The 27064-nt window shown below is 51.8% G+C and overlaps 1 protein-coding gene across 1 annotated transcript; it reads right to left on the bottom strand.

Annotated features, from left to right (window-relative positions):
* Nucleotides 1–585: 585 nt before the first annotated feature.
* NOM1 (nucleolar protein with MIF4G domain 1) lies at nucleotides 586–27064 on the bottom strand. The gene is made up of 16 exons (XM_061198296.1): nucleotides 27028–27064; nucleotides 25216–25271; nucleotides 24583–24690; nucleotides 23203–23388; nucleotides 18502–18743; nucleotides 14941–16027; nucleotides 13286–13413; nucleotides 12409–12604; nucleotides 7886–8209; nucleotides 6180–6290; nucleotides 5285–5452; nucleotides 4560–4681; nucleotides 3623–3755; nucleotides 3034–3165; nucleotides 1232–1341; nucleotides 586–921 (listed from the first exon to the last, which is right to left on the bottom strand). The coding sequence occupies exons 1-16, from the start codon at nucleotides 27062–27064 to the stop codon at nucleotides 747–749; spliced, it is 3315 nt and encodes a 1104-aa protein (XP_061054279.1). The 3' UTR covers nucleotides 586–746.

The following is a 27064-nucleotide window of genomic DNA, read 5'->3' as shown; positions in this document are numbered from 1 at the left end:
CACAATGAACATTTTACTTCATCTGCTTTCTCTCTGTCCACGAGCAGAGGAAGGGAGGGAGAGAGCCGCTGTATCTTGGGTGCATCCTGAGCGCTCGTCCCTCGCGGGCGGTCTGTTCTGCGCGTGTTTATGGCCCGAGCGCACCGCTCAGCAGGCGGCACCTGCTGCGTCCAGTGTCCGTCTGGTGACTTCAAAGTTCTTCCGGAAGGTGCATCACACCTGGACTCGACGGGTCTACGTGACAGACACTCGCGGGGAAGGAAGATGTCCCTTCCCACGTCAGAACTCCAGGTGAGGAACCAGGATCGCCACCCCCGCTGTGCTGCACCCACACCTGCAAGGCTTGAGTCAACTGCTGACTCTTCCAGAACACGGGCTGCCAAGTACTTGAAATAATCAATCAAACCTCAGGAATGTTTAACTGACGGTTTCTGAATTTTTAACCAATACATAAAAGATAAATAAAAACGCCATCCGTTTCTTTATAACTGCACCCTCTAGAGGCTTACTTCGTCTATTAAAAAATTAGGCACTGGCACACCCCCTCCGCAGCCTCATTGCTGCCCGGGGCCCGCCCCTCCCTCCCTCTCCCCCGCCTCCTAGAAATATAAATATAGGTATTTGAAGACTGCTCAAAACACAAATACCGTAAAACCTTGGACCGAAATAGAATATTTTAAACACGACAGACTGTGCTGCGGCCCCACATCACAGGCGAATGAGCACCCCTCGGCCCCCAGCCCCGGCTACGGCCTCAGGGACGCCCTCCCCTGCAGGGCCCCGGCGCAGAGCTCGGCTCTCTCCCGAAGCGCGCTGGCCTCCTCGGCGCCCCCGTGGGCCTGCCCGCCCTTCAGCAGGAAGTGGCTGATGAAGAGCTTCAGGCCCTCCCGCAGCAGGCCCAGCGCGGGGCTGTCAGACACCCTGAGGAGGAAGGGACACGCGTCAGTGACCAGCCGGCCCCCGTCTCAGCCCTAGGGACCCCGAAGTGGGGGACGTACCTAGTTTCCATCTGGTCAGAATTCTCAAGTAAGAACTTAATATCCTATCTGTCAGAAATCATTTTCTGTTTGCTATTAGGCAAGTCTCATGTTCCCCAAATTAATGTTCAGGATATTATTAAAACTGAAAAGCTACATGTAAGTACAACAAACTTGCTTTTATAAAACAACACAGGTGAAAACAATTTCTCTCCCCTTTTCCACATGTTTTATCGAAAGAGCTGGGAACAAACCTTGCAAAAATTAAACCAAGGTCTTCAACTTCCGTTTCCACGAGCAGCATATGTAACACTTTTCGTAAAAAGTGGACTCTGGGTTTGTCCAATTCACTGAATTCAACGACCTAATAGAGTACAGATAAAAAATAATAAGTTACACTGTTGAGCCAACTTTGCAGTGATTTCTGACTATAGCTTGAGTAAAAAACTACTGCTCCCCTTGCCCCTTAACTAAGGCTATTTCCAGTTTTATAAAATGAACAGCTGTCAGCAAGGACGTGGGGCCCTGGGACCGCTCGTGCACTGCTGCAGGGCGTGCACGCCACTGGTGAGAGCTACTCGGCAGTGCTGAGTCCGGTCCAGGGGGCGGATGGGTACCTAGCGAATCAGGAATCTCATTCCTGGAGTTGAAACGTAGATTATCTCCATGTCTTAAAGAAACTATCCCCTAATTAAAACCATACACACACACACAGAATTTAGATCCAGAAGAGACTAATTCATATATATATAACAATCATAGTATACTGATACAGTGGAATACTATACAGCAGTAATAAAATCTAAGGACAAAACTGCAGATATCAACATGGATAAATTTCAAGCTTATGCTGAATTAAATAACTGTACAAGGACATCAAGAGCCTGGTTAACCACATGCAGACACAGGTGCTGCCTACAGCCAGAGCCCTGTGGGGTACGGAGGGGCTGGGCTGCTTCAAGGCGTCTCCAGGACGGGCTGCATCTGAGGGACACGTCACGTCTTGTTCCATTCTGAGCTCAAACTCAAGTGAACCGAAGGTAAGACTCCCCCCAGCAAGGAGAAGGCACTAGCTCTCCGTGTTGTAAATTCTCCCCAGTTCTGGAATGTGGGACGAGGCTCTGGCCCTCATTTTCAGTACAGTAGCCAAAACCCAAGGGCACATCCCTAAGGAACGCGCAGTTAACTCGACAGGTGCTCTGGTGAACAAATACATAAACACAGACAGGAAACCGCAGCCGAGCCTGTCCCAAGGATCAGGAAGCAGAAGGCAAGAGGCCGGGCCCCCAGCTACCCCTGCCCCTCAGCTTCTCTCACAGACCACACCGTCAGGACCCCCAGGCCCCCGAGGTCCTACTGCCCAGGCCACCTTGACCCGCCTCTCACGTCTAGGCCTCGCTGCCCACCCCGGACCACCTCCAGAGCATCTGCGTTTCGTCGTCTCTGACGAGTCAACGTGGGAACTGGACGGGGGCGAGGCTGCCCCTGCTCTGAAAGATGTGCCGCAGCCACGGGAGGGGTGGCGGGAGCCCAGCTTCGGCACAGCTCCCACGTCCCCACTCCTTCCTGACGGGGCAGCGGCCGCCGCGGGGCTCAGGATGGCCTGCACACGCACCGCAAGTCCCGAGACTGATTCATGTAAGGGAGCAAACAGCTGTAACGGCGCCTTGAGCTACTAGGCAACTTTACACTGCGCGCTCACCTGGCGATTTCCTATGATGGTCTGATAATGAGTGTTTTTCAGGTGAGTCAGGATCTAAGGAAACATATATTCTAAGGTACCAAACATACAGAATTACACCTGGCCCCTGAACTCGGCTTTGGACTGTGCAGTCCACTTACATGAGGACTGTTTTCACTAAACACGCACTGCAGGACCACACGCTCCAAAGCTGGTTGAATCCTCACGTGTGGAACCAGGACACGGAGGCCGACTGTAAAGTTACACTCAGACTACGACTGTGCCGGGGGCCGGTGCCCCTGACCCCACGCGGCTCAAGGCTCAACCGCACGCTATCATCTTCGTGCTTCCAATCATCCCACACGTTATACACACCTTTAAAATGGAAAGTGGCAGTGACTTTGTCTTCAACAAGTGGGCCACCAGGCGAACCAAGTTAGAGAAGTTAGTGGCTGGCAGAGTTTCTAAGTCCCGAAATTTGTCCCATATGCTGAACTGGAATGTCATCTAAATAACACAAAGAAAGAAAAAAAAAAAGGTAGAATTCAACAAATTATTAGAATAAATCACTAAAAATATAATCCAAAGGTACTGTACTTATTCACTTACTTAAAACATCCTAAAAATCAAGACTTTTTAGAAGCAACTACACTCTCCTTTCCTACATACAGGAGTTTGAAATAGCTTCACAGTAATTTCCATTACGGTATTTTCCCTGAAATCGGCAGAAACATTAGAAAAAGATGGTGCAGCATAAACCAGAGGCACTCGCCGATTCCGCGGGTCGTGACCCCCTCATCTGTGACAGGGAAAGGTGACCTGGGGACACGGCTCAGGTTGTGCCCACGCTCTGCACACAGCTCTTGGCCGGGGTGGCCCCTGACTCAGGGCCCGCATCCCAGGTGGGCCGAGCCAGCCAGAGTGGTTAGAGAGTGGCACACAGGCAGCCAGCCTCCCAGCTGACCTGAAAGCTCCTCGCGTAGTCACAGAACTTGCCCGCCAGGAACGCGTAGAAAGGGTTGTACGTTTTCTCTTGAAGACAGCAGTCTACGAGGACGTGGACGATTTCTCTCTCCTGCTGATCCTTAAGCCCCAGCCTGTAAGACAGGAATAGCGAGGACTAAACCTTCAATTCGCCAAATTTTAACAGCTTCAAGGCAGAAATCTTTGAGAGGAACACATCCTGTCTGGCAGTTGGGTTAAGTGGGCCGAGTAGACAGGGTCGGGTAGCAGGGCTGGAGATCCAGGCCCGGCCCCAGCCTCTGGCCTCAGGCTTTCCAACAACATGGCAGAAGGAGGGGACCCCAGGCTCTACAAAGGCCTGTCACTGGTGACCGACCGACAACAAACAGGGCCTCAGCTGTGGGCCTTTGTTTTTTTTTTTTTCTAAAACGTATGGTCTGGTTTGCACGCAGTAAAATCCATCCTTTTAGTGCATAGTGTTGACTTTGGACAAGCATCCGTAGTCCTGCAACATTTCCCCTGCATTTCCTTCTGAATTTGAAGCAAATAAAGGAAAATTAATTATTAGACTTTTTAGATGTACTTTGTACACAGATGTTTTTCAATCTCATTACAACTAATTATAGAAGTTGTAATATAATTACAACTAAATTAAACAGGAAGTTTAATTTAGATGTAATCGGAAAGACAACTTTAACAGGAAGGTTTTAAGCAACTCATGACAAACAACAGCCACCGGGAACTGTCAGGTGGTCACCTGATTTTTTCCAATCAAAACAGATCATAAACTGTCCTAATCTGGAGCTACCAGCGGTCAGTTAGCAGGAGCTGGACTGCAGCCCGTGGCGCGGGGCAGCGGGTGGGAAGGGGCAGGGCCCCGGCCTCCACGACGCGGCACCCAACTCAATAACAGAGCAGAGGCTCGCACACAGGCTTACTTCAGGAGCTTCTCGAATGCGTCCAGAAAGTCTTCACTAGTCATAACTGTACAAAATATGTTTCTCCTGATGTCGGTGTTCATTCTCTGCTTTTGGGCAAGCTCCAGTATCTTCGAGCTAACCTGGAAAGAGGGACGACCGGGCGTAGATCATACAGATGTTTCAGTGAAAGTTGTTCTTTGGTTTAGCGTGGTTACTAAGTTTCTAAGAAGTAATACGTGTAATTCTGTGGCTTGACCCAAGGCTAACTGTAAGGTATGCGTAAATACATGTATGTAAACGCGGAACCTTTATTCTTGAGCAAACCCCCTGGCACCCCCACAAAGGAAAAATAGCAAGAGGCAAAGCAAGCCCACGAGGAGAAAACCGCTCGACCTGGGAGGCTTCGCGGGAGCAGAGGGTCGGCCAGTCCAAGCACCAGTGGAATGAAGGAGAGGTAGGTGCTGCGGCCGGGGGGCAGGGGGCCAGGACGGCCAGGACGGCCAGGACGGCCAGGAGGGCGGGGAGGCCAGGATGACTGGGTGATCGTCCTGCGTTCCCCTCGCTCCACTCAACGTTTAAGTCCCTTTCCTAACATTTTGAGACTTTAAAAGGAAATAACAGAAATGGAATTAAATGATATCACAAAGCAGTAGCCATTTCTATAAGGTCTTCAAATAAACCCAGGGGAAGCCGCGTGGGGACACAGGTCACACGCTTGGCGGTGGCGAGCACGGGCCGCATACCGTCCCCGTGAGCTGCTTCTGCGGGGTCTTCTGCTGACCGCTGTCGATCATCGGGGCGCCACTCCACGCGGACCCCACGATCCACCAGCGCCCGGTTCGCTGGGCGTTCAGGACGCTGTCCCAGGAGACGCGGAGCTGAGTCTCTGTCCCTGAGCCAGCGCCTCGCAGCTGATTGAGAAAACAGCAGCCAGTGGAGGCCGCGGCAGCTCAGAGCCCGGGCAACAGCGACCCCGGCTCTTTCCAGCTTGGATAACAGCATTTCTGGTGCGTGAAAGCTGTGATGGGTCACTGACAACTGGGACAGTTAACCAGTTAGGAATAATGCCAAAGTTCGAGGTAAACTCTCAGTGTGTGTGTTTGGGCTTTGTGGGTCTATCACCCAAAACACTTGTCTTAGAACAGCTGTCACGGGCGGGGGTGGGGAGAGAGGCTCAGACTTGGGCAGGAGGCGCGCCCCATGGGCCGGCAGTGAGGACTCCACCAGCAGGGGTCTGGGGTCTGCCGGAGGAGGCCACTCTGGGTCTGAGTGGTGCCCGGGCCGAAGGACTCGCCCAAGGGGCCCCACGCTGAGAAGCTCTGGGGAGCTTAAACAGACGAGCTCTCACTCCCCAGGCTGGCCTCCCTGGTCCTGGTGGGACCCCAGCCCGGGCCCTGTTCCAAAGTGATCAGAGGGTCCTCCCGCGATTCTCCGGCGCGGCCGAGGGCGGAGGGCTCAGCGTGGGACACACGCAGCTCACAGGGAGGGTCACCCCACAGAAACGTGCAGTTGCCTTTCACGTCCGGGAACCCCCGCTAACCAGGCGGGCACCTGACCTGTGGCTCCACCGCCCTCCGGAACTTCACGGGGGTTGGCGCAGACCCGGCAGCGCAGGCGGCCGGGAAGGAGGGTGCCTACCAGGGCTCTCTGCAGCTTCCGCAGCCTCTCCAGGGGCTCGGGGTCGTAGCCCGGGATCTTCCGCACGTCGTTGTTCTTCAGGGCCAGCAGCGTCTCCAGCATGAAGCGAACCTGGAGACAGATGGGAAAAGCCATTATCTCAAATGCTGGGAACCAACAACGCTTCACCGTGGGGAGAAAGACACCGTCTCTGCGCACGTGGTCGCCGCCGCCGAGGACGGGGCAGGGGCACCTCTGGGAGAGGCCGCACCAACCTCGGCAGCCGCCCAGGGCTCCCCCGCCCCGCGGGCCGAGAACACGCCCGGGCCGCGCACCCTTCCGCCCCCACCAGCCCCTGGTCTCAGTCGCCCTCCTTCCCCACCGCGTCTGCAACCTCTTCCCACTGCTGGCCTTTTTGCTTTTCTAACTTTTAAACTGGAAGTGACATCATACTTAGAGAAGACTTGCAAGAACAGCACAAAGACTTCCCACAGACCCTGTCTGAGATTCCCCCCAACGTTCACTTTAGCTGAGACATAGCTCACATACCAAGCATCCACTGAGCACACTCGGGGCTGTGCAGCCGTCACCACGACCAGTTTTAGGACGTTTCCATCAGCGCTCAAGGACTCCAAACCCACCCAGTCACTCCCCAGCCCAGCTCCTCCAGCTTCAGGCCAGCTCGAGCCAAATGCCTGTGTCTGCCTTGTCTGTGTTTTAAACGGGACCCCTGAGCATTCAACACGGGGACAGGGTCTTCGCTGGGACCCTCCCCCACGATCTTCCTCTCCCACCTGGACCCGCCCCCCCCCCCCACACAGCAACTCCACCACCACCTCCGCGGCCCCCAGGACCCTCAGAGGGCTCGGCCTACACCTCCTTCCTCACAGCTAACCCGAGCCCTCACCTCAGCATCTCAAAAATGGGCCAGTCTTCCTGTCCAGTCTGTGTCTCCTGAACAAACTACTGCCCACCTGCAGGCCCAAGCTGGTACCTGGGGTGACCTCTGACCCCTCCCTCTCCCTCCTTTCCCCCACCAAGTCTGGCCACTTCTACGTCCTAAACCCACGTCCACTGCAACTCTGCTGATCATCGCCCCAACCCCTGAGGTGGCTTCTCTCTCTTTCCTATGCTGTAGCCAAAGTGACCTCAGCATGAAAACCCGCTCCGAGCCCTTCACGTGCCTCTGGGATAAAATCCCAGTTCCCTGCGAGGTTTATGAGGCCCCGAGGCCGGCCCCTGCCCTGCGCCCCTGATGCCTCCCCACAGCGACGCTTTCCTTTTTCCTCAAATGAGCCCTCGCCCCGCCCAGGGGTTCCCATGACTCTCCCGTGCCCCTCAGTCTGCAGACCAGCAAACGAGGTGGCCACCATGAGCCCCACTTTCCAGACGGGGAAACCGAGGCCTGGAAGCCTTGGTCCCTTTGCTGCCGAGTGGAAGAGCCAGAAGGCCGAGTGGGCTGACCCCCTCGCCCCTCCCCCCAGGCCTTCCCAGTAAACCTCTTCTGAATGGCTGAATGTTAAATAGATCGATTCGTAAATTCACAACAGTAAAGACACAAGGTTCGCTCACACCTTGAAGACGAAGCCACAAAACCAGATGAGGCAGAAGATAACAGGGATCATTAGGAGACGAAACGCAGTATTTACCCCAGATACTCATGTTTAAGTTCTGGTCAGTGTGAGCGTTTAGGCAGTTAGGAAGCAGGTCAGGTGACACGCTCATACCCTGGTCTGGTCCCGGAACTTGCCGCCTGCCCCGCTGGCTTTGGCCTGGGCCTCAGTGATCAGTTCCTTAAGCGACAAAGCATCATCTTTTCTCAAGGAAAACCCCACGTTTCTCAGCATTAACAGGATCAGTTCGATATCTTTTTCTGTGAAAGTTCCAATAAGTTTTCTCAAAATGTCAAAGATGAGGAGAGACTGCACCACGTGGAAGTTATATAAATGGGCGATGATGGCGAACAGGTTGTCACACTCTTTCCCGTCACATCCGCTTTTATAGACGTCAGCAAACTTCCTCACCACAGCCTCCAAAAAGTGCGCACCGACCTGGATGAAGAACAGAAAAAACATTACTGCAAACGTGTAAGAATCAAGTTAGCAAGTCATTCTCAGGGGTCCTTCTTCTTCTAACTTCAACGTATGTTGAAAGAATTAGTACTTTTAAAATGAACACATAAAATGTACATGTGGCAGGATACGAACTCCAGCAGGGCAAAACCTCTAAAAACACGAGCCTGAGTGCCCAGTGCTTTACAGAGGAAAACACCACACCACACACGACGCAGAGCAGGGGGCCCAGCGCACACCTTCCCTCGAAGTGCACCTTCCTGTCCTTAAAAGCAACGAGGTGCTGTTTCTGGCCAGCAGCCATTCTGGTTCCTTGGAAAAATGAAATCGTTAAGCATGTTAAGGACACATCCGTATCTCTAAAAATGCACTACTAGGGCTTCCCTGGTGGCGCAGTGGTTGAGAATCTGCCTGCTAATGCAGGGGACACGGGTTCGAGCCCTGGTCTGGGAAGATCCCACATGCTGCGGAGCAACTAGGCCCGTGAGCCACAACTACTGAGCCTGCGTGTCTGGAGCCTGTGCTCTGCAACAAGAGAGGCCACGATAGTAAGAGCCCCGCGCACCGCAATGAAGAGTGGCCCCCGCTTGCCACAACTAGAGAAAGCCCTCGCACAGAAACGAAGACCCAACACAGCCAAAAATAAACATAAAAATAAAAAAATAAATAAAAGATTACTATTAAAAAAAAATTAAAAAAAAAAATGCACTACTATCTAACACGGCTCACTTCTCTAGCTCGGTTGGGCCTGGAGGGAGAAGACGGGTGTGGGCGCCCAGCGGTGGCGGAGCGATGGCGACTCTCCAGCTGAGACATGGGGACGCAGATCACTGCAGCCGTGTTGGACCCTTGAAGGTGGACCGGGCCCAAGAGTCACCCAGCGACAGAACTAGAGGGTGTGGCCACTCAGTTCACGGGAAAGATCAACCTTCTGCATAACAGCAGCTGACGGAGCTTCTGACGGGGACGGTTCATCCGGGAGCGGGAGCAGAAGTGCGGGCTGGGTGAAATCATTTTAACCTACGGGGTTCCCCGCCGTCCAGCGGTTAGGGCTCTGCGCTTCCACCGCAGGGGGCACAGGTTCGAGCCCTGGTCGGGGAACTGAGATCCCGCAAGACACGAGGTTGGAAAAAAAATAGCCTTATAAAGCCTGAACCGTAGGACACCTGGGCAGGGCTGGTTATAGAAGCAGGTGTGGTAGTTAAAATCCCGGGTGAGGATGAGATCAACCGGACAGGCTGCCGCAGGAAAATATACACATGTCACTGCCAAATCACAACAAAATAAATGCTAGAGGAGTCCAGAGAAAGGCACCAGATCAGCAGGAGGGAAGAGTGACTTCGCAGAGGCAGCTCTGACAGACTGGATGTGTTCTTTAGTTTCTGAAGACCTGAGAATAAACAACTTTAACCTATAAACTCCCAATTCAAGCCTCTTCTCTAAAGATAAACCTGAAGAATATACTCTCCTATCATGACCATTATATTACATTCAAATACAACTTTAAAAAAGAAATTAGAATTCTGCAGACGTCAAGAAAAATTCAGGTATAAAACATACTCAGGTATGTTTTCAATCACACAAATGGAATTATTTAATCATATCAGAATCTGTCAAAATTACAGTTTCCATTTAATGTCTTCAAAATAAAATATAACAGTATAGCATTTAAAAATAGGAATAACATTCACGTTGCTAAAGTTATTTAAACAAATAAATTAATTCTGACTTGGGGATTTTAACACAAATCTGCACAGACCTGAGTTTTGATTTTTCAGCGACTCAGAAGCAATTCAGTCACCGACACCGTGGCTTTGTAACTCACGCTCCTCTTTGCATGGATCCCTGTGAGGATGCTTTTCTCATCACAGGCCTGAGAGAAGTTCAGTGGAACCAGAGTTTGGACAGCTCAGCCTCCTCTGGCACCGGTTTCAGTGGCTGTCGCTAGCTGAAGTCCCCTCGCGACTTGCCCTGGGATGACCACCTCAGCTGTCCCTCGCGCTGTTAGTGAAGGTTTAAATGAGAAGTGGGACCAATGACCTCGCATGTTCAAAGGCAGGGGATTCCTGATACCGTGTAGGTGGTCAGGGTCTACGGCTTTTTCTGTAACTCAGTGAAACGCTGTCTGTGCTGAAACCGTTTTGATTGTCAAGTACTCCGGGATGGTCCAGGAGGACCGGGGGTGCACTAGGACAGCCTATAATGGCGCTGAATGAATCGTGGCCATCACAGGGCACTAGGAAGGGATCCAGTGATTCCACTACGCTTTGTAATGAAGAGAAGCCCTTAGAAATCAAACAATTACGCCAGAAGAGCGATTCCCTAAACAGCTGGTGCAGATTAGCTGAGGAGAGTTTGCTGTTCAGAGGTCTCGGGGCCCACGCCCCCTCCTCTGTCCTCGCCTCCCTGTGCCCAGGAGGTCCCAGAGTTGCCACCTTTCAAAGTTCTCACTGGGACTTCCCTGGTGGTCCAGTGGTTAAGAACCTGCCTTCCAATGGAGGGGATGTGGGTTCAATCCCTGGTCGGGGAACTAAGATCCCATATGCCGAGGGGCAAGTAAGCCCGTGCTCTAGAGCTCCTGCGCCACAACTAGAGAGAAGCCCTCACGCTGCAATGAAGATCCCACGTGCTGCGACTAAGACCCGACCCAGCCAAATAAATAAATAAATAAAAATAAATTTCAATAAAATTTTGACAGAAAGTTCTTACAATACGACCTCGGCTAGAGGAGAAAAGTGTGGCTCAGAGGTTTCTCTAGGAAGGGTGACGAGCCTGCAGCGGGAGGAAAGGCGGAACTCCAACCACGCGAGGCTCACAAGCACTAATTTTACGGAGCACTTCCTACGGGCCAGGCTCCTGCATACACTCCCTGCCGTGAAACCGCCAGACCAAGCCCCTAGGGGTGGGTGGGGAGGCAGGTCACCAGGTGGCTGGTCTCCCCGCCCAGCACTGCCCTCACTGCTGAGCCTCCAGCAGATGCAAGGAGAAGGCCTTCTAGAAAGTCTGTGCTCTTTAAAGTAAGCCCCGGACAGGCCCACTCTGTAAGACCCCAAATGATTGTCAAGACCATAATTGTGAGCAAGTCCTAGAAAAGTGGGAGGATGTGAAGAGCACAGCGGCAGCGGGGAAGCAAGGCCCAGGGAACCGTCCACAGCCCGCGATCCGGGGGGCAGCACGGCCTTCAGGGGCTTTGCTGCATTTGCAAAGTGGGGCTAAATAAATACCCGCCCCGCTCATCCTGCTGGGAGTCCCGAGGACTTACACCAGGGGATCAGACTAGCAGTGACACTTTGCTGCCGAGGCCTGTTCTGGGAGGAGGGCATTCAGAAGGCAGAGAAGCTCCACAGCACCACTAACAGATACTGCCCCACGCAAAGATCCTAAGGGGTCATCACGTTCTCTGGTCAATAGAAAGGTCATCTGGGAAAATTACACCTCGCTGGCCTACTCACTCACTCATGCGTCTACCTTAGTGTAAAGTCCTGCAACCAGACCGATTTCCCTCAACAACCCTGCTAGCAGCCACACGGAGGGAGTGGATGCTGACCAGGAAGGTTATGATCTCACTGTGGGAGGTGACAGACGAGGACCCAGGACGAGGTGGGCCCCCCTGACGCCAACACAAGGGTCACTGACCAAGGACCAAGAACACGGGGCAGGCCGGATGGCACGGGGATGCTATTTCCTCAGCAGCACCTACTGGGTACCAGGCACCGCACAGGAGATGCTTTAGACACGTTGTCCACTGAATCCCGACAAAGGCCCCACTTCACAGACACGGGCAGGTCTGTGGCCCACCCAGGGGGACCAAGGCTCCAAGCCCAGGCACTGTCACGTGTCCCCTTGCTTCATGCCCAGTTTTACCTCACATTCCGGTGGCCTCTTGCCCAACACAAAGCCCTGTGCTCTGAACACCTGAAACAGTCACTGTTACCATGGGGAACACAGAGTAGATGAAGGCAAATCCACGATGTCAGTCCAGAGGGACAGAACTAACAGACAATAAGGCCATGTCAGAAAAGGGACCAAGCGCAAAAGCAGAAGTTGGCCAACATCACGTAGCTACCGAGTGTGGTTTAGGATGATACGATACAGACAAGGTGGCCTTGAGCCGTTTCAGCTGATCACTGACACAAGCAGCACTTGGACAGCTAATGGCTGGAGAGAGGCAGCCCTACCTCGATGCCAACTGTGCAGTGAAGAATGCTGACCAGGAGGACATGCTCCATCACCAGCCTGGAGGGCATGGCCGCGTCCGGGGCGCAGGCGCTCAGGAGGGCGCCCGTCAGAGTGTCATTCATGTCCTTCCTGCTGTGGCCCATGTACAGCTCCTCCAGCTGGCCACTGATGGAGGCCAGGTTCGGCTCACTCAGCCTGCAGACAGTCGGAAAGACAGAGCGACAGTGCTGTTTCAAATCACGAATTGTTTTTTTAGGTCAATTAAAAAAAACTGAAAAAGTTATTAATACTTCCAATAGATCCTCTCTTGTGTATGTGTTTGACCCACGAACAATTCTTATCCTGTCCCAATAATCCAGTATATATGTACATAACACAGAATCTTCTGGAATCTTCAAATAACGTTAACTGCTGTCCTTCCAGCTGAAATGCGGCCACAGTAAGGCACACGCAGGATTCCCTTCAAGACCACAGAGACTGTGATGAGGATACTCCACTGATATCCTTACCCAACCTCCCCGGGCAGAGGCAGGGACCCATCGTTAGCACATCCGTATGTACTGTTGGAAAAAATCCCAGCTCTTCCATTTTCTGCTGGCACAAAAATCTTTTATTTCCTAACATGGAGGTCAGGGCTGTGCTGGGTGGGGATGGGAGGAGGTATATGCACTGCAGCTGTGCCAACTCTGAACATCAGATGGCATGTTCAGTAAAATCCCAGGATGCACCAAGAAGAGTGTTTTAATTGAAAAGAAATTAAAAAAAAAAAAAAAAAAGAAAGCAATGCAGGCTTTGGTTTAATTCTCAGAACCATTCCTGTGTTTTTAGAAAAGAGACAATCTCTTGAAGTGACACGATACACTGTCTCGAGGTTACCTGTTAATCAGACCTTTGACCTGTTTCTTGAGCCTCTCTAGTTCTTCCTTTTTCTGGGCATCCACTGTCTCCTCTTCTCGCCTCACGTGAGGTGGGATGTACTTTCCACCATTTTCACAAAGACTCTGCTTGAAAGGACAGAAATAAATTACAAAAAAATGTACATTGACTACACCCCACCTTTCCCCTTGCTACACTCACACTTAGATATTAAATTCCCAAGAACTGGGAGAGGCTGTCACTACTGACTACTGCTGCTTCATGAACATCAGCTGTTTCCCGAGTGCCCGCGAGTGCCCGCTCTAGTCGTGGACAAGCACGCCATGGCCGGGACGGTGGACGTCATTATTTACATTAACATCAACACTACATTTCATCACCTTACTTTTCCCTCTGTAACTCTTCAGACCTGGCTGCGCCCCCCCGCCCCCCTTGTCTACCCGACAGAGCCCTGTATTCTACACTTCTGCCAGCCTCAGTTCACAGTAGGCACGGCAGCACACAATCACCTAAATTAAGTGCATCACCAGTTTTGGAGAAAAAGCGGTCCAAAGTAGTTTCAAACCTGTCAAAACCAACATCTAAATTTACATGATAAAATCAAAATCAACCCACTGCTCACTATTTCCTAGATTTTCAACTGAGAGGATTACAAGTCATTACCACCGACCAACACTCCCTGACAAGCCTTTAGGAGACAGACATTTGTAAGGCATGATCCTTGCTGTCGGGCTTTAAGCTGAGCTGGAGAAAGCACATTTTCATACACAGAAACTTACTCTTGAGACACCCGTTAGTATGTCAATTACACCTCCACAGGCTGTGAAAGAGACTTGGGAACAGTCAAAACTTAAAGTGCTAAGAGAGGAACTGATAGCACGTGGGCACTGCTCACAGAGTGCCAGGTGCTAAGGCACCAAGGACAGAAACGAAAGACACTTCATATCCTTCAGGAGGGGAAAAGATTCCCAGAGATGTGTGACCTTAACAGATAAACACAAACAGTGAGAAATGGAGGAAAGGCCTTGCAGACAGAAGAAATAATATACTCAGAGGCAGAAGGATGAAATGGTGAGAAGTGGAGAAGAAAACACAGGCAATGCCATAAGGCCGCCTTCAAGGTGCATGTGGAGGTGAAGCCGTTTGAACAGGCAAGGGGCCAGCGCGTGAGGCCTCGTCTGCTCTGCTGTGGGTTCTAAACCTGGTCGTCCGTGTGAGACTTTATCCAAGGGAGTCTCAGAGATCAGCTCTGTGCTTTAGCAGGATCCACTCCAGGTGCAGTTGGACAGGAAAAGGACTAGGTGTGGGCAGGGGTGACTCAGGGGTGGTGCAGGAGTCCCCACGGTACACGGGAGGTGGGAACAAAGCTTGGGGGAGGGGAGCCAAAGTCAAGTTTGGAGGCTGAGGCAGTGAACCGAGTGAGGATGTGGCCTTAGGACAACGGTGGGGACGGCCGGTAAGTCCCTGGGATAGAAAGGTCTCTAGGGATGTTTTCTCCCTGTCTGTTTATTGTGGAAATTTAAATAACCCGACAGACCCACACTCAGCTCAAACAATTATCCATACCTCCACTGTGTCACTTCTGTCCCATGCTCTGCCCCACCCGTTATTTTGAAGGAAATCCCAGAGGACTCAGATTGTTCACAATCTAATACCTTATCGTTTGCGTCAACATCCTCCGAGGGCTTTTCACTCCTCTCTTCATCTTCGGCAAAACGGACTCTCTTTTTCCTCCCTTCCTCCTTCGCTCTCCCCTCCGCTCCTCCGGCTTCTCGCTGTCCCTCGCCTACATCCTGCTGGTCCTCCTCCTCGCTCTGCGCTCCCGCTTCTGCCTCCCGCTCGCCTTCGTCTTCCACATCCTGCTCCTCCCGTTCGTCCTCGGGGTCACTTTCGGGGAGTGTCTGTCCCGCATCCTCCTCCTCCTCCTCACTGCTGCTTTCATACCAGCCACTACTTTTCCCAGAGTCCAGGGCTCCCAGGATGTAGTCGAGCCCATCGCGGGCAAAGCTAGGAGGCACGGAGCTTCCGTCGCCCTTCTTTCTGCGCTTGTTCAAGCCGAGGCACCGCTCCAGCTTTCGGATCTCTCGGTCCTCCTCCTCGTTGGCCGCCAGAAGTGCCCGTTTCCGGGCAGCGGCGGCGGCTGCGGGGGTCTTGGTCCTGCCGAGGGGACCCCTGGCCTGGGCCTGGCCAGCCTTGGCCGGAACCGGGGGAGGTCGCAGCCCCTCGGACGGCCGCGAGGCCCGCCGTGGGGACGGCTGGCCGTCCTCCTGCGTCTCCTCCGCCCGGGGGCCGCTCGCTCCCCCAGCTCCGCCGCCGCCCGGGCCCGGGCCCGGGCCCTGCGAGGGGCCGGCAGTCCTCCGGAGCCGGCGCGCCTTCCTCAGGTGCCGCTTCTCCTTCCTCAGCTCCCTGCGGCTTTTCCTCCCGCCCGGGCGCACGCCTCCCTGAGCCCGGGGCCCCTCGCGGCCGCCGGGGGTCTCGCCCTCCGAGGTCGCCTGCACGAACTCCTCCACTGCTAGCTTTAGCCGCTTCAGGGCCCCCTCCCCGCCGCCCCCAGGCCCGCGGCGCGGCCCGCGCCCGGCTCGGCATTTCCCGCGAGCCATGTGCCCCCGGCTGCCACTCGGGACCAGGGCTACAGTGCTCCTAGACTCCGATGTTTTCCGGGACGCGCCAACGCGCGACTTCCGGTCGGGGCGAGACTTCCGGGCGGAGAGCGGCGCGCTGCGCGGGGTGGGGCGGCGCCCCCTGCTGGCGGGAGGGCGGCAGCGCAGGGAGCCGCACGGCAGCAAACGGTGCTTGCTCTTAAAAGACTGTAAACTTTAACTTTCGAATGCGCACAAATACATTCTCGTTTAAAAACGAAAACTTTAGAGATTATGGTAAAGAAGGCTCCTAACGACGTGCCGCAGTAGTAACCGCGCTTACGGGGTAAGGGTAGGGGTGGGGGTGGATCCTTGCGGACGCGTGTGCGGGTGGAGCGCGGGTGGAGCCATGGGACCACGCGGTGTGTCGCTGCGTGTTGCTCACGGGAAGCTTGGTCCTGAGCTCACTGCTCCTTTCACTCAACCTCAGACCTCAGGTCCCTCCGCGCTCCGCGTAATGACGCACCTGTCCCTTATTAGGATTGCTGGGATTCCCTGGGATGATGTTCCCTGATTACCGCTCCATGGACAGCCGCCCCCTGGGGTGACTGGTACCCCCCAGAGTTCAAGTCCGCTGGAATTTGTGGACGTGCCCTCGTGTGGAAATAAGGCCTTTGCAGATGCAAAGTTAGGAGGAGGCCTTGCTGGATTGGGCAAGCCCTACATCCAAAGACAGGTGTTCTTAAGAGGGAAATTGGGGCTCACAGCTCACACACAGGTAGAAGGCCATGCGATGTCCGAGGCAGCGATGGCGGAGATGCTCCTCGAGCCCAGGGACTCCAAGGATTGCAGCCACATCAGAAGCTGGAGGAGGCCTGGAGCAGGTCCTGTCCTGCAGCCCTGGGAGGGACCCACCCGGACGGACCCACCCCAGGGACCCACCCCAGGGACTCACCCCGCCTACACCTTGATTTCCGATTTTCAGCCTCAGGACCGAGACTCTAAATGTCTGTTTTAAGCTGCCTGGTTTGTGGTGATTTGTACTGGGAAGCGAATACAACAGACGGGAAGGTGGGAGCTGGGGACCAACAGTACTCAGGGCTTAATGGTGACCAGCAAAGAAATCTTCCTGGAGGGACCAGAGTGACACCTGGATGGAAGTTCAAGCCGGGGCTCCGGGGTCGGCTCAGATCCTGACCTCACTGTGTGTGACCTGCTCAACTCAACCCACTGAGACTCAGCATCCCCGTCTGCAGAGTAGGGAGATCAGAGTGCCCATCCCACAGGGCTGTCATAAAATTAATCAGATTTTTTTTTTTTTTTTAGGTAAGAAGTGGATTTATTTATAGAGAAACCCACTCCTCAGAAGGTGAGAAAGGCCCCAGGATGTGGGGTTGTCAGTTTTTATGGGAGTGCGTAATTTCATAGGCTAATGAGTGGGAGGAATATTCCAGCTATTTTAGGAAGGGGCGGGGATTTCCAGGAATTGGGCCACCGCCCACTTTTTGATCCTTATGGTTGGCTTTGGAACTGTCATGGTGCCTGTGGGTGTGTCATTTAGCTTGCTGATGTGTTACAGTAAGCGTGTATTGAGGCTCAAGGTCTAGTGGAAGGCGATTTGTCCGCCATCTTGGACCCATTTGGTTCTAATCAGTTTATGTCATGTCCTCAGGCTATGTCATTCTTCCAAAGGTTGTGCCCTGCCCCTTTCCCTCCTGCTTCATCCCCGCCCCCACCCCACCTCCCCCCACCCCCCCCCCCCCCCCGCAGAGATGTTACTCCCATATTCTTATGGGAAGCAGAAGGGCAATGGTCCGTCTTCTGTAACTGCTTCAAGCCTGGGTAGGGGCGTTGACCCTGCCTGTCAAGGAGTAAAATTCTCTGGATGCCTGATCTAGGGGCCCCAGGGGCAGGACAGCTTGTTTTAAGTCAGTATGGGCTGTATTCCTTGCATAGCCATCATCTTGGTGTGGAACTGTTGTAACTGCTTCCATAGCCTTTCTTTGAATCTCCTTGGTGATGAAGCACTTTTTGTAACAGCATCAGAGTACAAAAATATCTATAAATGACAAAAGACTTAAAAGGCATGGTTAAACATCTGATTACAGGGCTTCCCTGGTGGCACAGTGGTCAAGAATCCGCCTGCCAATGCAGGGGACACGGGTTCGAACCCTGGTCAGGGAAGATCCCACATGCCGCGGAGCAACTAAGCCCGTGCGCCACAGCTACTGAGCCTGCGCTCTAGAGCCCGCGAGCCACAACTACTGAGCCCGCGAGCCACAACTACTGAAGCCCACGCGCCTAGAGCCCGTGCTCCATAACAAGAGAAGCCACCGCAATGAGAAGCCCACGCACCACAACGAAGAGTAGCCCCCGCTCGCCGCAACTAGAGAAAGCCCGTGCGCAGCAACGAAGACCCAACGCGGCCAAAAAAAAAAAAAGAGATAAATAGGGAAGGTTTTTGGAGAGGTAAAATAAAATTAGTGAGATTTAAAAATTAACTTCTTTCTTTTGTTTCACAGTGGAACTGACACCATCCCCCCTGTTCTCCCTAAGCAGCTCTGCGGGGCTCTTGGTTTCTGGTCTGTCCCTCTTTGTCACCTGCACTTTGGGGCTGTGGTCTCCTCATGTGACTACCTGTGAGGGCTCGTTTGGAGTATTAACCGCTCCATCGCAGGCTGAGCTGTGATTCGCTCTACATGGAAAGCTCCCCAGACCACTGTGTCCTCAGTTCCTGGAGTGAAGTGACGGGGAGGAAGGGTCTCCCGGCTGGAGCCCCCAGTCGTGGGGTGAGAAGCAGGAGCGGGGGGTCCCGGGGCACGGCCCCCCGCCTTCCTGAGCACCTCCTCCCGGGCCCTGGCCGAGGATGCGGCTGATCCCTGCCGGGAGGGAGAGGGAAGGAGTGAACAGTGTGGGCTACACGCCCCCCCCCCAAGTCTCCCCAGGCTCTCGTTCCTGGTGAAGCCCTGCAGCCCGTGCCTCTCTCTCATTCAGCAACTTCTCTGGTACTAATAGCGGCTACCCCGTTTTAACAGGAACCAAATGAATTACATTCACTCATTCCTGCCGGGCGCTCTGAAAGAAGGGGTCTGGCCCCCCAGCAGCTGCGCGGAGGCAGCCAGCTTCCAGAATCCTCTGCACCTGCTCCAACCTGGGACCAAGATTGCTCAGAAGTTTCTTTGCTCTAAAGCCACGACTTCGAAGACTTCGTGGGGGATTGATGTGGGCAAATCTTGGGGTTCTTTTTCAACCCCAAGTTCCTAACGTGCAGGAGGCCTTTGCAGCGATTCTGACTGCCTGGCACTTGGAGAAGCTGTGTCTCTCCGAGCCTGGAGGGGTCGGCAGGCGTGAGGGCGCTGGACGGCTGGTACCTTTCCCTGGTCCTGGTGAAAGGGGCTGGTTGGGGAGGAACAGGCGGCTTTAGCATCTGGTTGCAAACATGGAGCAGTCCACGAATGACACAGGGGCTGACGCACGTGCAACAGAGGGCCCACGGCAGGTAGTAGGCAGAACGCTGGCATGTGTGTGCGTGCGTGTGTGGGCAAGAGGCGTTGGAGAAGTGGGCGAGGCCAGGCCTGGCGTTGATGCTGGGACCAGTGGGGAGCTGGTGCAGTGTTCTGGGTGGACACGTGGGTGGGTGGGGGGGTAACTGGAACGGGGCTGCGTTTTGAAGCGATGACCCCGCAGCTGGCAGAGCTGACTGAGGTGGATCAGAATTGATGGGCAGACAGAGGCTGTTGCATCAGACACTTGTTCCCCAGCCTGGAAAAAACTGCTGGTTGCTGACAGCTCTTTAAAATAATAGCACGAATGATCTATTAAGAGTAATATGATATACAGTTGAAGTGTAACCTTTCACTCTGTGTCTTAGTCCGTTTGGGCTCCTATAACAGAACACCATGAACTGTGCAGCTGAAACTTCAGACATTCGTTCCCCATGGTTCTGGAGGCTGGAAGTCCAAGAACAGGGTGCCAGCAGATCCAGTGTCTGGTGGCGACCCGCTTCCTGGTTCATCGACGGCTGTCTTCTCGCTGTGTCCACCCCTGGGGGAGGGGGTGAGGGAGCTCCCTGGGGTCCCATTTATAAAGGCCCTAATCCCATCATCAGCGCTTCACCCCCATGACCTAATCACCTTGCAAAGACCCCATCTCCTAACACCTTCACTTTGGGGGTTAGGATTAAAAATATGAATTTGGGGGGAACATAAACATTCAGTCCATAACGCTCAGGTTCACAAACTTTTTGTTTCAATGTGTCAATTTATTGATTGCTTATTTTAACATATTGTTTCTTCTGGTACAAAAATAATTCATGCTCACCATAAAACCCAGAAATATTGTAGTTAAATGTGTAATGTAGAAAGGGGAAGCCCACCTCAAGCTCTTCCTCCCAGAAATACATTTCCTTCCAGATAGTCAAGGCACACATTAACTTGCATTACGATTACTCTTTACCAAAATAGGACGTATCGCTTTGCAGTTTCCCTTTTGCTCTTGATGATACAGCTCAGGTTTTTTTCCCCATGTCAGTAATCTATGTCCTGACAGCAGCGTTGCCTGGAGGCCTGTTGGAAACGCAGCATCACGGGCCCTCCCCAGACCCACTGGGCCAGAATCTGCATTTATCAGCCTTCCAGGATCCCGGCAGCCTCTCCAGTACGTTAACAACTGAGAACCGCCGATTCTGGGTCCCTCACTCTTTTCAATGGCTTTATGGGCATAATTTATGTAACCAATCTGCTAATGGTGAATATTTGTTTCCTTTTAAAAACATATATGTGTATTTTTGCACTGTTAAACAATGCCACAGCAAACATCCCTGTGTGTGTGTGTGTGTGTGTGTGTGTGTGTGTGTGTGTGCAGGACCGTGCAAGGGTTTCACAAGGTTATCGTCCTAGAAATTGCTTAGGGAAAGTGTATAAATTAACAGATAATGCCAAATTTCCAACCCCAAAGCTGTGCCAACCCGTGCTAAAATTGAGAGTGTGAGCGCCGGTCCCCCACACCTCCCCTTCGGTGACCCGTCCCAGCTGTTCCTCTCTGCCCATCTGATAGGTGAGAGGTCAGCGACCCCCTTCTTCAGCATCCTCACCACCCAGACTTCCTCCCCAGCAGCCCTCCCACTGACCCTGATGGAGAACATTCAGTCAGACCCAGGCCTGTTGGCTCCTTCCTCTCCATCCTTATGGCCACTGCCCCAGTGCCGGGGCCCTACCTTGGTCCTCTCCAACCCACTGGCAGCCTGGGCGCTCGCTTCAGCCCTTGTGGTCCACCCTTCCGCCCCCTCGCCCCCTCCCTGCCCCCTCCTCCAGGGCTCCTGGGTCTGGCCTCCCCTGCGTCCCACACGCCCTTGGCTGGAACACCCGCCCTCTTCTGCTGGACGGGGCACCTTTGCTGGAGCAGTTTCCCTGCTTACTGCTCTTACGTAACCCTCGTCTTAGAGGAATTCTGTGGTCTCCTCTGTGTCTGCGTCTTGCAGCTCAGATTCTTCTTCAACTTCCTGCAGCGTGTTTCTATCCCCCAGGGGCTAGTTCACGCAGTAGGCAGTGAACAAATGAGTGAGTGAATGAATGAATGAGTAAACGCCTTCAGATCCTGCTGGGGCCAAAATGAACTTTCACAGCCAGCACATCCTCCGTCTTTTCCTTTTGCTACGTTAATTATCAGTGGTGCAGCCGAGCCAAGAGGGGCAGGGGCCAGGTAAGCAGGAGCAAGGGGGTCAGACCGGACTGGGAAGAAGGATGCCCCATGGGAGGGGCTCCAGTGAAACTGGGCCTCTGAGCCGAGCTTGTCCTCTGGGCAGCAGTGTGTGGTTTATTCCGTTAGCTGCAGGGTAGGCTCACCATGTGACACCACTCACAGATGACTAAGGAGCTGTCCCTGGGTCACAGACCTGCACTGCCATCTCTGCCCAGTAAAGGAAAGGGAAAAAAGTCATAGTTATATGTTGAGATTTTCAGTATTTTTAGTTTATAAGCCAACTATTCATCACATTAAGACACTGATCTATAAATAAATTTGAAGGCAGTGATACATCTGGGTCTTTGCAGGCCTCAAGTTAGGCAATGATCTGTAAATATATTTGTCTGTGTCATTGATCCCTTTTTTATTAATGTCGTGGCTTTCACTGTGGTTATCAATTTCATTCCCGATTACCAAAGTCCTTGCAAAACCTTTGTTCCCTGGCGTGGGCTGCATCGGTCAGCGCTTATGCGTTTGAGTAACATAAAGTTACATCCACCTCTGGCTGTAGTTCAGATGCGTCATTAATTTTCATTAGCTCTTCCTGTCCTTTCTACATCCTTCTCCCCATTTTCACTGTGTTTTCCTATTATCTGGAGATGCTTCTCCTGTATGGAGTGCACATTACCTAAATGCTCTTGAATTGAGGGTAGGTGCCTTTCCGACATAGGCACCCTTTACCTTCTCTGCAAAAGTTAAGCCTATTTCGTTAGTTACGCAAGATTTCTCGTTACTTTTTATTACTGTCTCTGTTTTTGTTGATTCTACAGCAGGCTTTATGGTCAGGCAGTCCTGTATGCATGCAGGGCAACCTTAGATGAGGTTTGTTTCCCACGAATGTTCTCACATGAGGCCATCCAGCCTAACGCATTGTGTGGGCCGTGACTGGCGAGATGGGACCGGGGACGTCTGCTGTTTTTACGTGTGCTTATAAATCTCTTTGTCTAGATTGCTATCATACTTATCTTGATTAGACTATATTTTGCTTATATTAGAGCAAACCAGTAAAACTTGAATGCAAAGAAACCTCCCACACTTACAAAAAAGAAAAAAACACAAAAAAGAAAAAACAAAAACAAAAACAAAAAACCTTGAATGCGGCTCTTGCCAATTGCATAAATGCTGCTTAGTATCACCACTGGCTCCAGGCACCAGCCCTCTCATATAGCTCAGATCACAGACTAAATGCAGACACTGTCTTCTTTCAGAAACCCTGGCAATATGACAGCAACCAGGCATATTTTTTTTCTTAAGATTTTTTTTTTTTGATGTGGACAATTTTTAAAGTTTTTATTGAATCTGTTACAATATTGCTTCTGTTTTATGTTTTGGCTTTTTGGCCGCCAGGCATGTGGGATCTTAGCTCTCCGACCAGGGATCGAACACGCAACCCCTGCATCGGAAGGGGGAGTCTTAACCACTGGGCCGCCAGGGAAGTCCCAACCAGGCATATTTTATTTTTTCTGAATGAAAATAGTTCCTTTTGACTATGAGAAGTTCAAAGTCACATTTCCAGATAATATCAAAAAGTTTGATAAAGAAGGTTGTAGAAGACACTTTGTCGGTTCCTCCCCGTGTCCTCCACGCAGCAGATACCTGGGGCGTCCTGGAGCAAGGGGCGTGGAGGTGGGCTGAGGGCTGGAGGGTGGGTACCCCCGGGCGTAGCCCTCGGGCCACCACGGCTTCTTCCGCGGTCCGGAGGACTCGGAGGGCTGCTGGGTATGCGCACCGCGTCCAGCTGCCCACAGCCTCCTCCAGGCGCTCGCGTCCTGGGCCAACTCCCTACCTCCCCACCGCGCTTCGGGCGTCGGTCCTCAACCAGACCTCACGCACTAAAATCCTCGTCTCAGGGTCTGCTTCTGGAAGAATCCAACTTAACAGAGTAGTCAAAAGAGACAAAACCTGCTGCTAATAATCAAACAACGATCCAGAAGTAACCAAGGGAGAGTATTCTTCCTAATTTTTCTAAACCCGAACTTGGTTTCCTCCTCCCTCAGCACCAAATTCTTTCTTACACACACACACACACACACACACACACACACATACTTTGGGAAAAGGAGGGTGGGGATCCTATTCCATTCCTTCCGTTTCCCGAAGCCCTCGTGTGCCCAGGAGAATGGACCACTGTGAGGATGACGACTGCATGAGGACCCCAGGAGATGCGCTCCAGAGCGGAGGATGGATTAATCCCCGGAGGCAGGGGCAGGGGTGGTGGGCAGACAGCACCGCCGTACATTTCAGGTGGCTCCTTCTCCCTCTGTCCCCGGAGCCACCAGAGCTACACCCCAGCTTCCTGTTCATCCTTCCCTCTGCCTAGTGGGGCCGCTTTCCCCCGTGCTCGTGGCGACACTGCCTCACCCATTTAGCCCCAACCAAATATGACCTCTGTTTTGAAATTGACCTTGAGTCTCTCCTTCCCTGTCCCCAGATGTCCCCCTCACTCAGAATTCCCCAGCACCTGCATGACAGCCCTTGCTTGTCTTCCCCAAGGCCGGGGACCTGGGTCACACTTCTCTGATTTCTCAGGGCCTGGCATAAAGGCCTTCAGAAAACACCTGTTTCTTGGTTGATTGAAGTGGAGAGGTTTTCAATGCTCACAGCAGCAGAGCTGGGAATCCCTGGTCGAGTCACTTGGATCTCGAGGTTCACGTGGGGAATTGTGGGCTCATTTTGATTATTTCAGTTATCCACACTGCAACACTTTTAGTTCTTCAGGAGAATTTTAACAGGTCCTTTAAAAAATCATCCGTGGTCTTGCAGTAAACTCTTGTGCTAATGATATTTAGCACATAATGAACTTAAATTTTTCCCATGTCAATCACAATAAGCATGGCTCACATTCATGGCGTGTTTGCTATGAGCCAGGCACTAGTCTAAGCTTTTAGAAACATATCAATTCACTTAGTGTCCCCGAGATCCCAGGAGGCAGCAGGAAGGGCGTGCAATAGACACAGAATTGCAGTCGCCCCTCACCTTGCTGGTGTGGGGGTGGCAGAGCTTGGGCGAGTCAGTGCGGAGAGTGCTGGCTGCATCTCCCTGGCAGGCTACCCATGACTCCAGTGAGGCGTTTCCAAGTGCTCCCTGAAGGATAAAGAGCTGCACGAATGGTGTCGTACTGTTGAAAAATGGGCCCCTCTAAAAATACTTATCATTTGTATTCACACAGCAAGACTACTGCTATGAAGCATCTTTCTTATGTTGCTTCCGTAACATTTAAACTGCATTTGAAAAAAAAAAAAAAAGACAAAGAAATAGTCAGAAACTACCCAGAAGAAAACCAGTATCTATCACCTGGCAAGCAATTTTATTGGAGGTTGGACCCATGGCTTGGGAGATCTGGGACTATGTGTAGACAGACTAATTTTCCTATTAGCATAGAGTGAATCTTTAGCAACAAACACTGCCTAAACGTGAGCTTTTAAATGAGGCGTGTTTTAAATAGCAGGGTTGAAAAAGACACAGTAAATCAGAAGACCACTGTAAATCACGGTCTCACATTACCGAACCTCGTGTCTCCTTTGTGAAATGTGTGATTAATCTTTCAGTTGCCTGGAAAGTGATCCTTCCTGTTGGAGAGATGGAGCATGGCACTGAAGGTCCCCTCACCTTGGCGACGCAGTCGTCTGCCACCTTCCTGAAGACCACAGAAACCTGCCCACGTTCTGTTGTTCAGAGCAATTTATACAGGTTTTCAAAGAGTGGGCATCTATATACCAAGATGCATTTGCTTCTTTTGTCTTATTTCTGGTCAGTTGGGAATAGCTGGCTTTTGCCATGAGAAAGGCATTTCTCTGATTGCAAACTTTGTGCCACCACTAGAGTTTTTTTTTTAAATAAATTTACTTATTTATTTTTGGCTGCGTTGGGTCTTCGTTGCTGTGCACAGGCTTCCTCTAGTTGCGGCGAGCGGGGGCTACTCCTCGTTGAGGTGCGCGGGCTTCTCATTGTGGTGGCTTCTTTTGTTGTGGAGCACAGGCTCTAAGTGCGTGGCCTTCAGTAGTTGTGGCTCACGGGCTCCAGAGCGCAGGCTCAGTAGTTGTGGCGCTTGGGCTTAGTTGCTCCGCGGCATGTGGGATCTTCCCGGACCAGGGCTCGAACCCGTGTCCCCTGCATTGGCAGGCGGATTCTTAACCACTGCGCCACCAGGGAAGTCCCACCACTAGAGTTTTACGATATCAGGTTCTCACCCTGAGAGCCCAAGAGTAAGAGTCTCCATCCAGCATCTGCTGCGGGGTGGGAAAGGGCACCTATCTGGGGTTGGTGTCGGCCAGAGCTTATTTTCAGGACTTTACCCGGAAAACGAGACAAGTCTAACATTTCATTTCTCAATTAATTTCCCCAAGAAAATAAATAGAAAACAAATTATTTAATTTGAGTGTATTGTAATTTAATACTCCCAGCTACTGTAATTTAACACTCCCAGCTAGCGAGCATTCACTTACACTTTATAGAGCAGTTGGTTGAAAATAGTGTAGAACTTTTCACAGCATTTATTGATCTATTTCTGGCATATGAATCCCCAGATAGGAACTGTCTATGGGCGAGATTTTACGACCTCAATATAGATCCAAAGCTTTTAATGCACCTTTTGCCTTTATCATAATGTCACTGAGGAAATCAGAGTGGGGAGGAATGGCCTCCTGACATCAAATTCCATGTTTAATTATGTTAAGATGGCTCTGTTTTACACAGTCCTTACATCTAAAGATTTCAGAATAGTTCTTAGCTGATCTGGTCACGTGGCCTCTAAAATTAAATAAACAGGAAATCCTCCTTCGTGTCGATGATGCAGAACTACTGCTGTGTTCCCAGGGGCCTCAGGACACAGCTAAACCTACCCATCAGGTACTGTCAAGAGAAACAGTAAAATATCATCACGCCAACACCAAAATAGGCGTTCTTGTCAGCCTAACTCTGGCATCTGATTTGATAATTCTTTAGTTCTTAGTTCTTTCATTATAGTAGAGGATGTCCTTAAAATATCCTTTAACAGAGCCCTAAATGGGATAAGAAATAGGGTTTAACCCTGGGCTTGTCCCTATTGCTCTTATTCTACGCAGAGGAACAGAATGATGGCACTGTAACTGAGTAGTTGTCGAAACTATTGAAAAGTAGTTTGCCTTTGGTGCCTCCATAATCCTATTCCATGGAAGATACAGCTGTCCTTCATGAGGATAGGGAAATAAGTCAGGGTTTTAGACGTTTAGAATACAACCTCAGCCTTGCTGTGCAAATAAAAACACTTGGTATGCTGATATCTAAAGCATAGGAATCTCTTTTCAAAAAATAACCTAGCATAAGTGTATTACAGTAACCTGATCAATTTTATTTATGGCTTTATTGAGATACAACTGTTATATATAAAAAATGCACATATTTGATGTATACACTTTATTGAGTATGGACATGTGCTTTCACCTGCGATACCATCACCACAGTCAATAAACTTATCCAT

The sequence above is a fragment of the Eubalaena glacialis genome, chromosome 8 (assembly GCF_028564815.1).
Source record: "Eubalaena glacialis isolate mEubGla1 chromosome 8, mEubGla1.1.hap2.+ XY, whole genome shotgun sequence".
NCBI classification, from domain to species: Eukaryota; Metazoa; Chordata; class Mammalia; order Artiodactyla; family Balaenidae; genus Eubalaena; species Eubalaena glacialis.
Note: the sequence above shows the minus strand (reverse complement) of the source record. Positions and strands in the feature narration are given on the sequence as shown.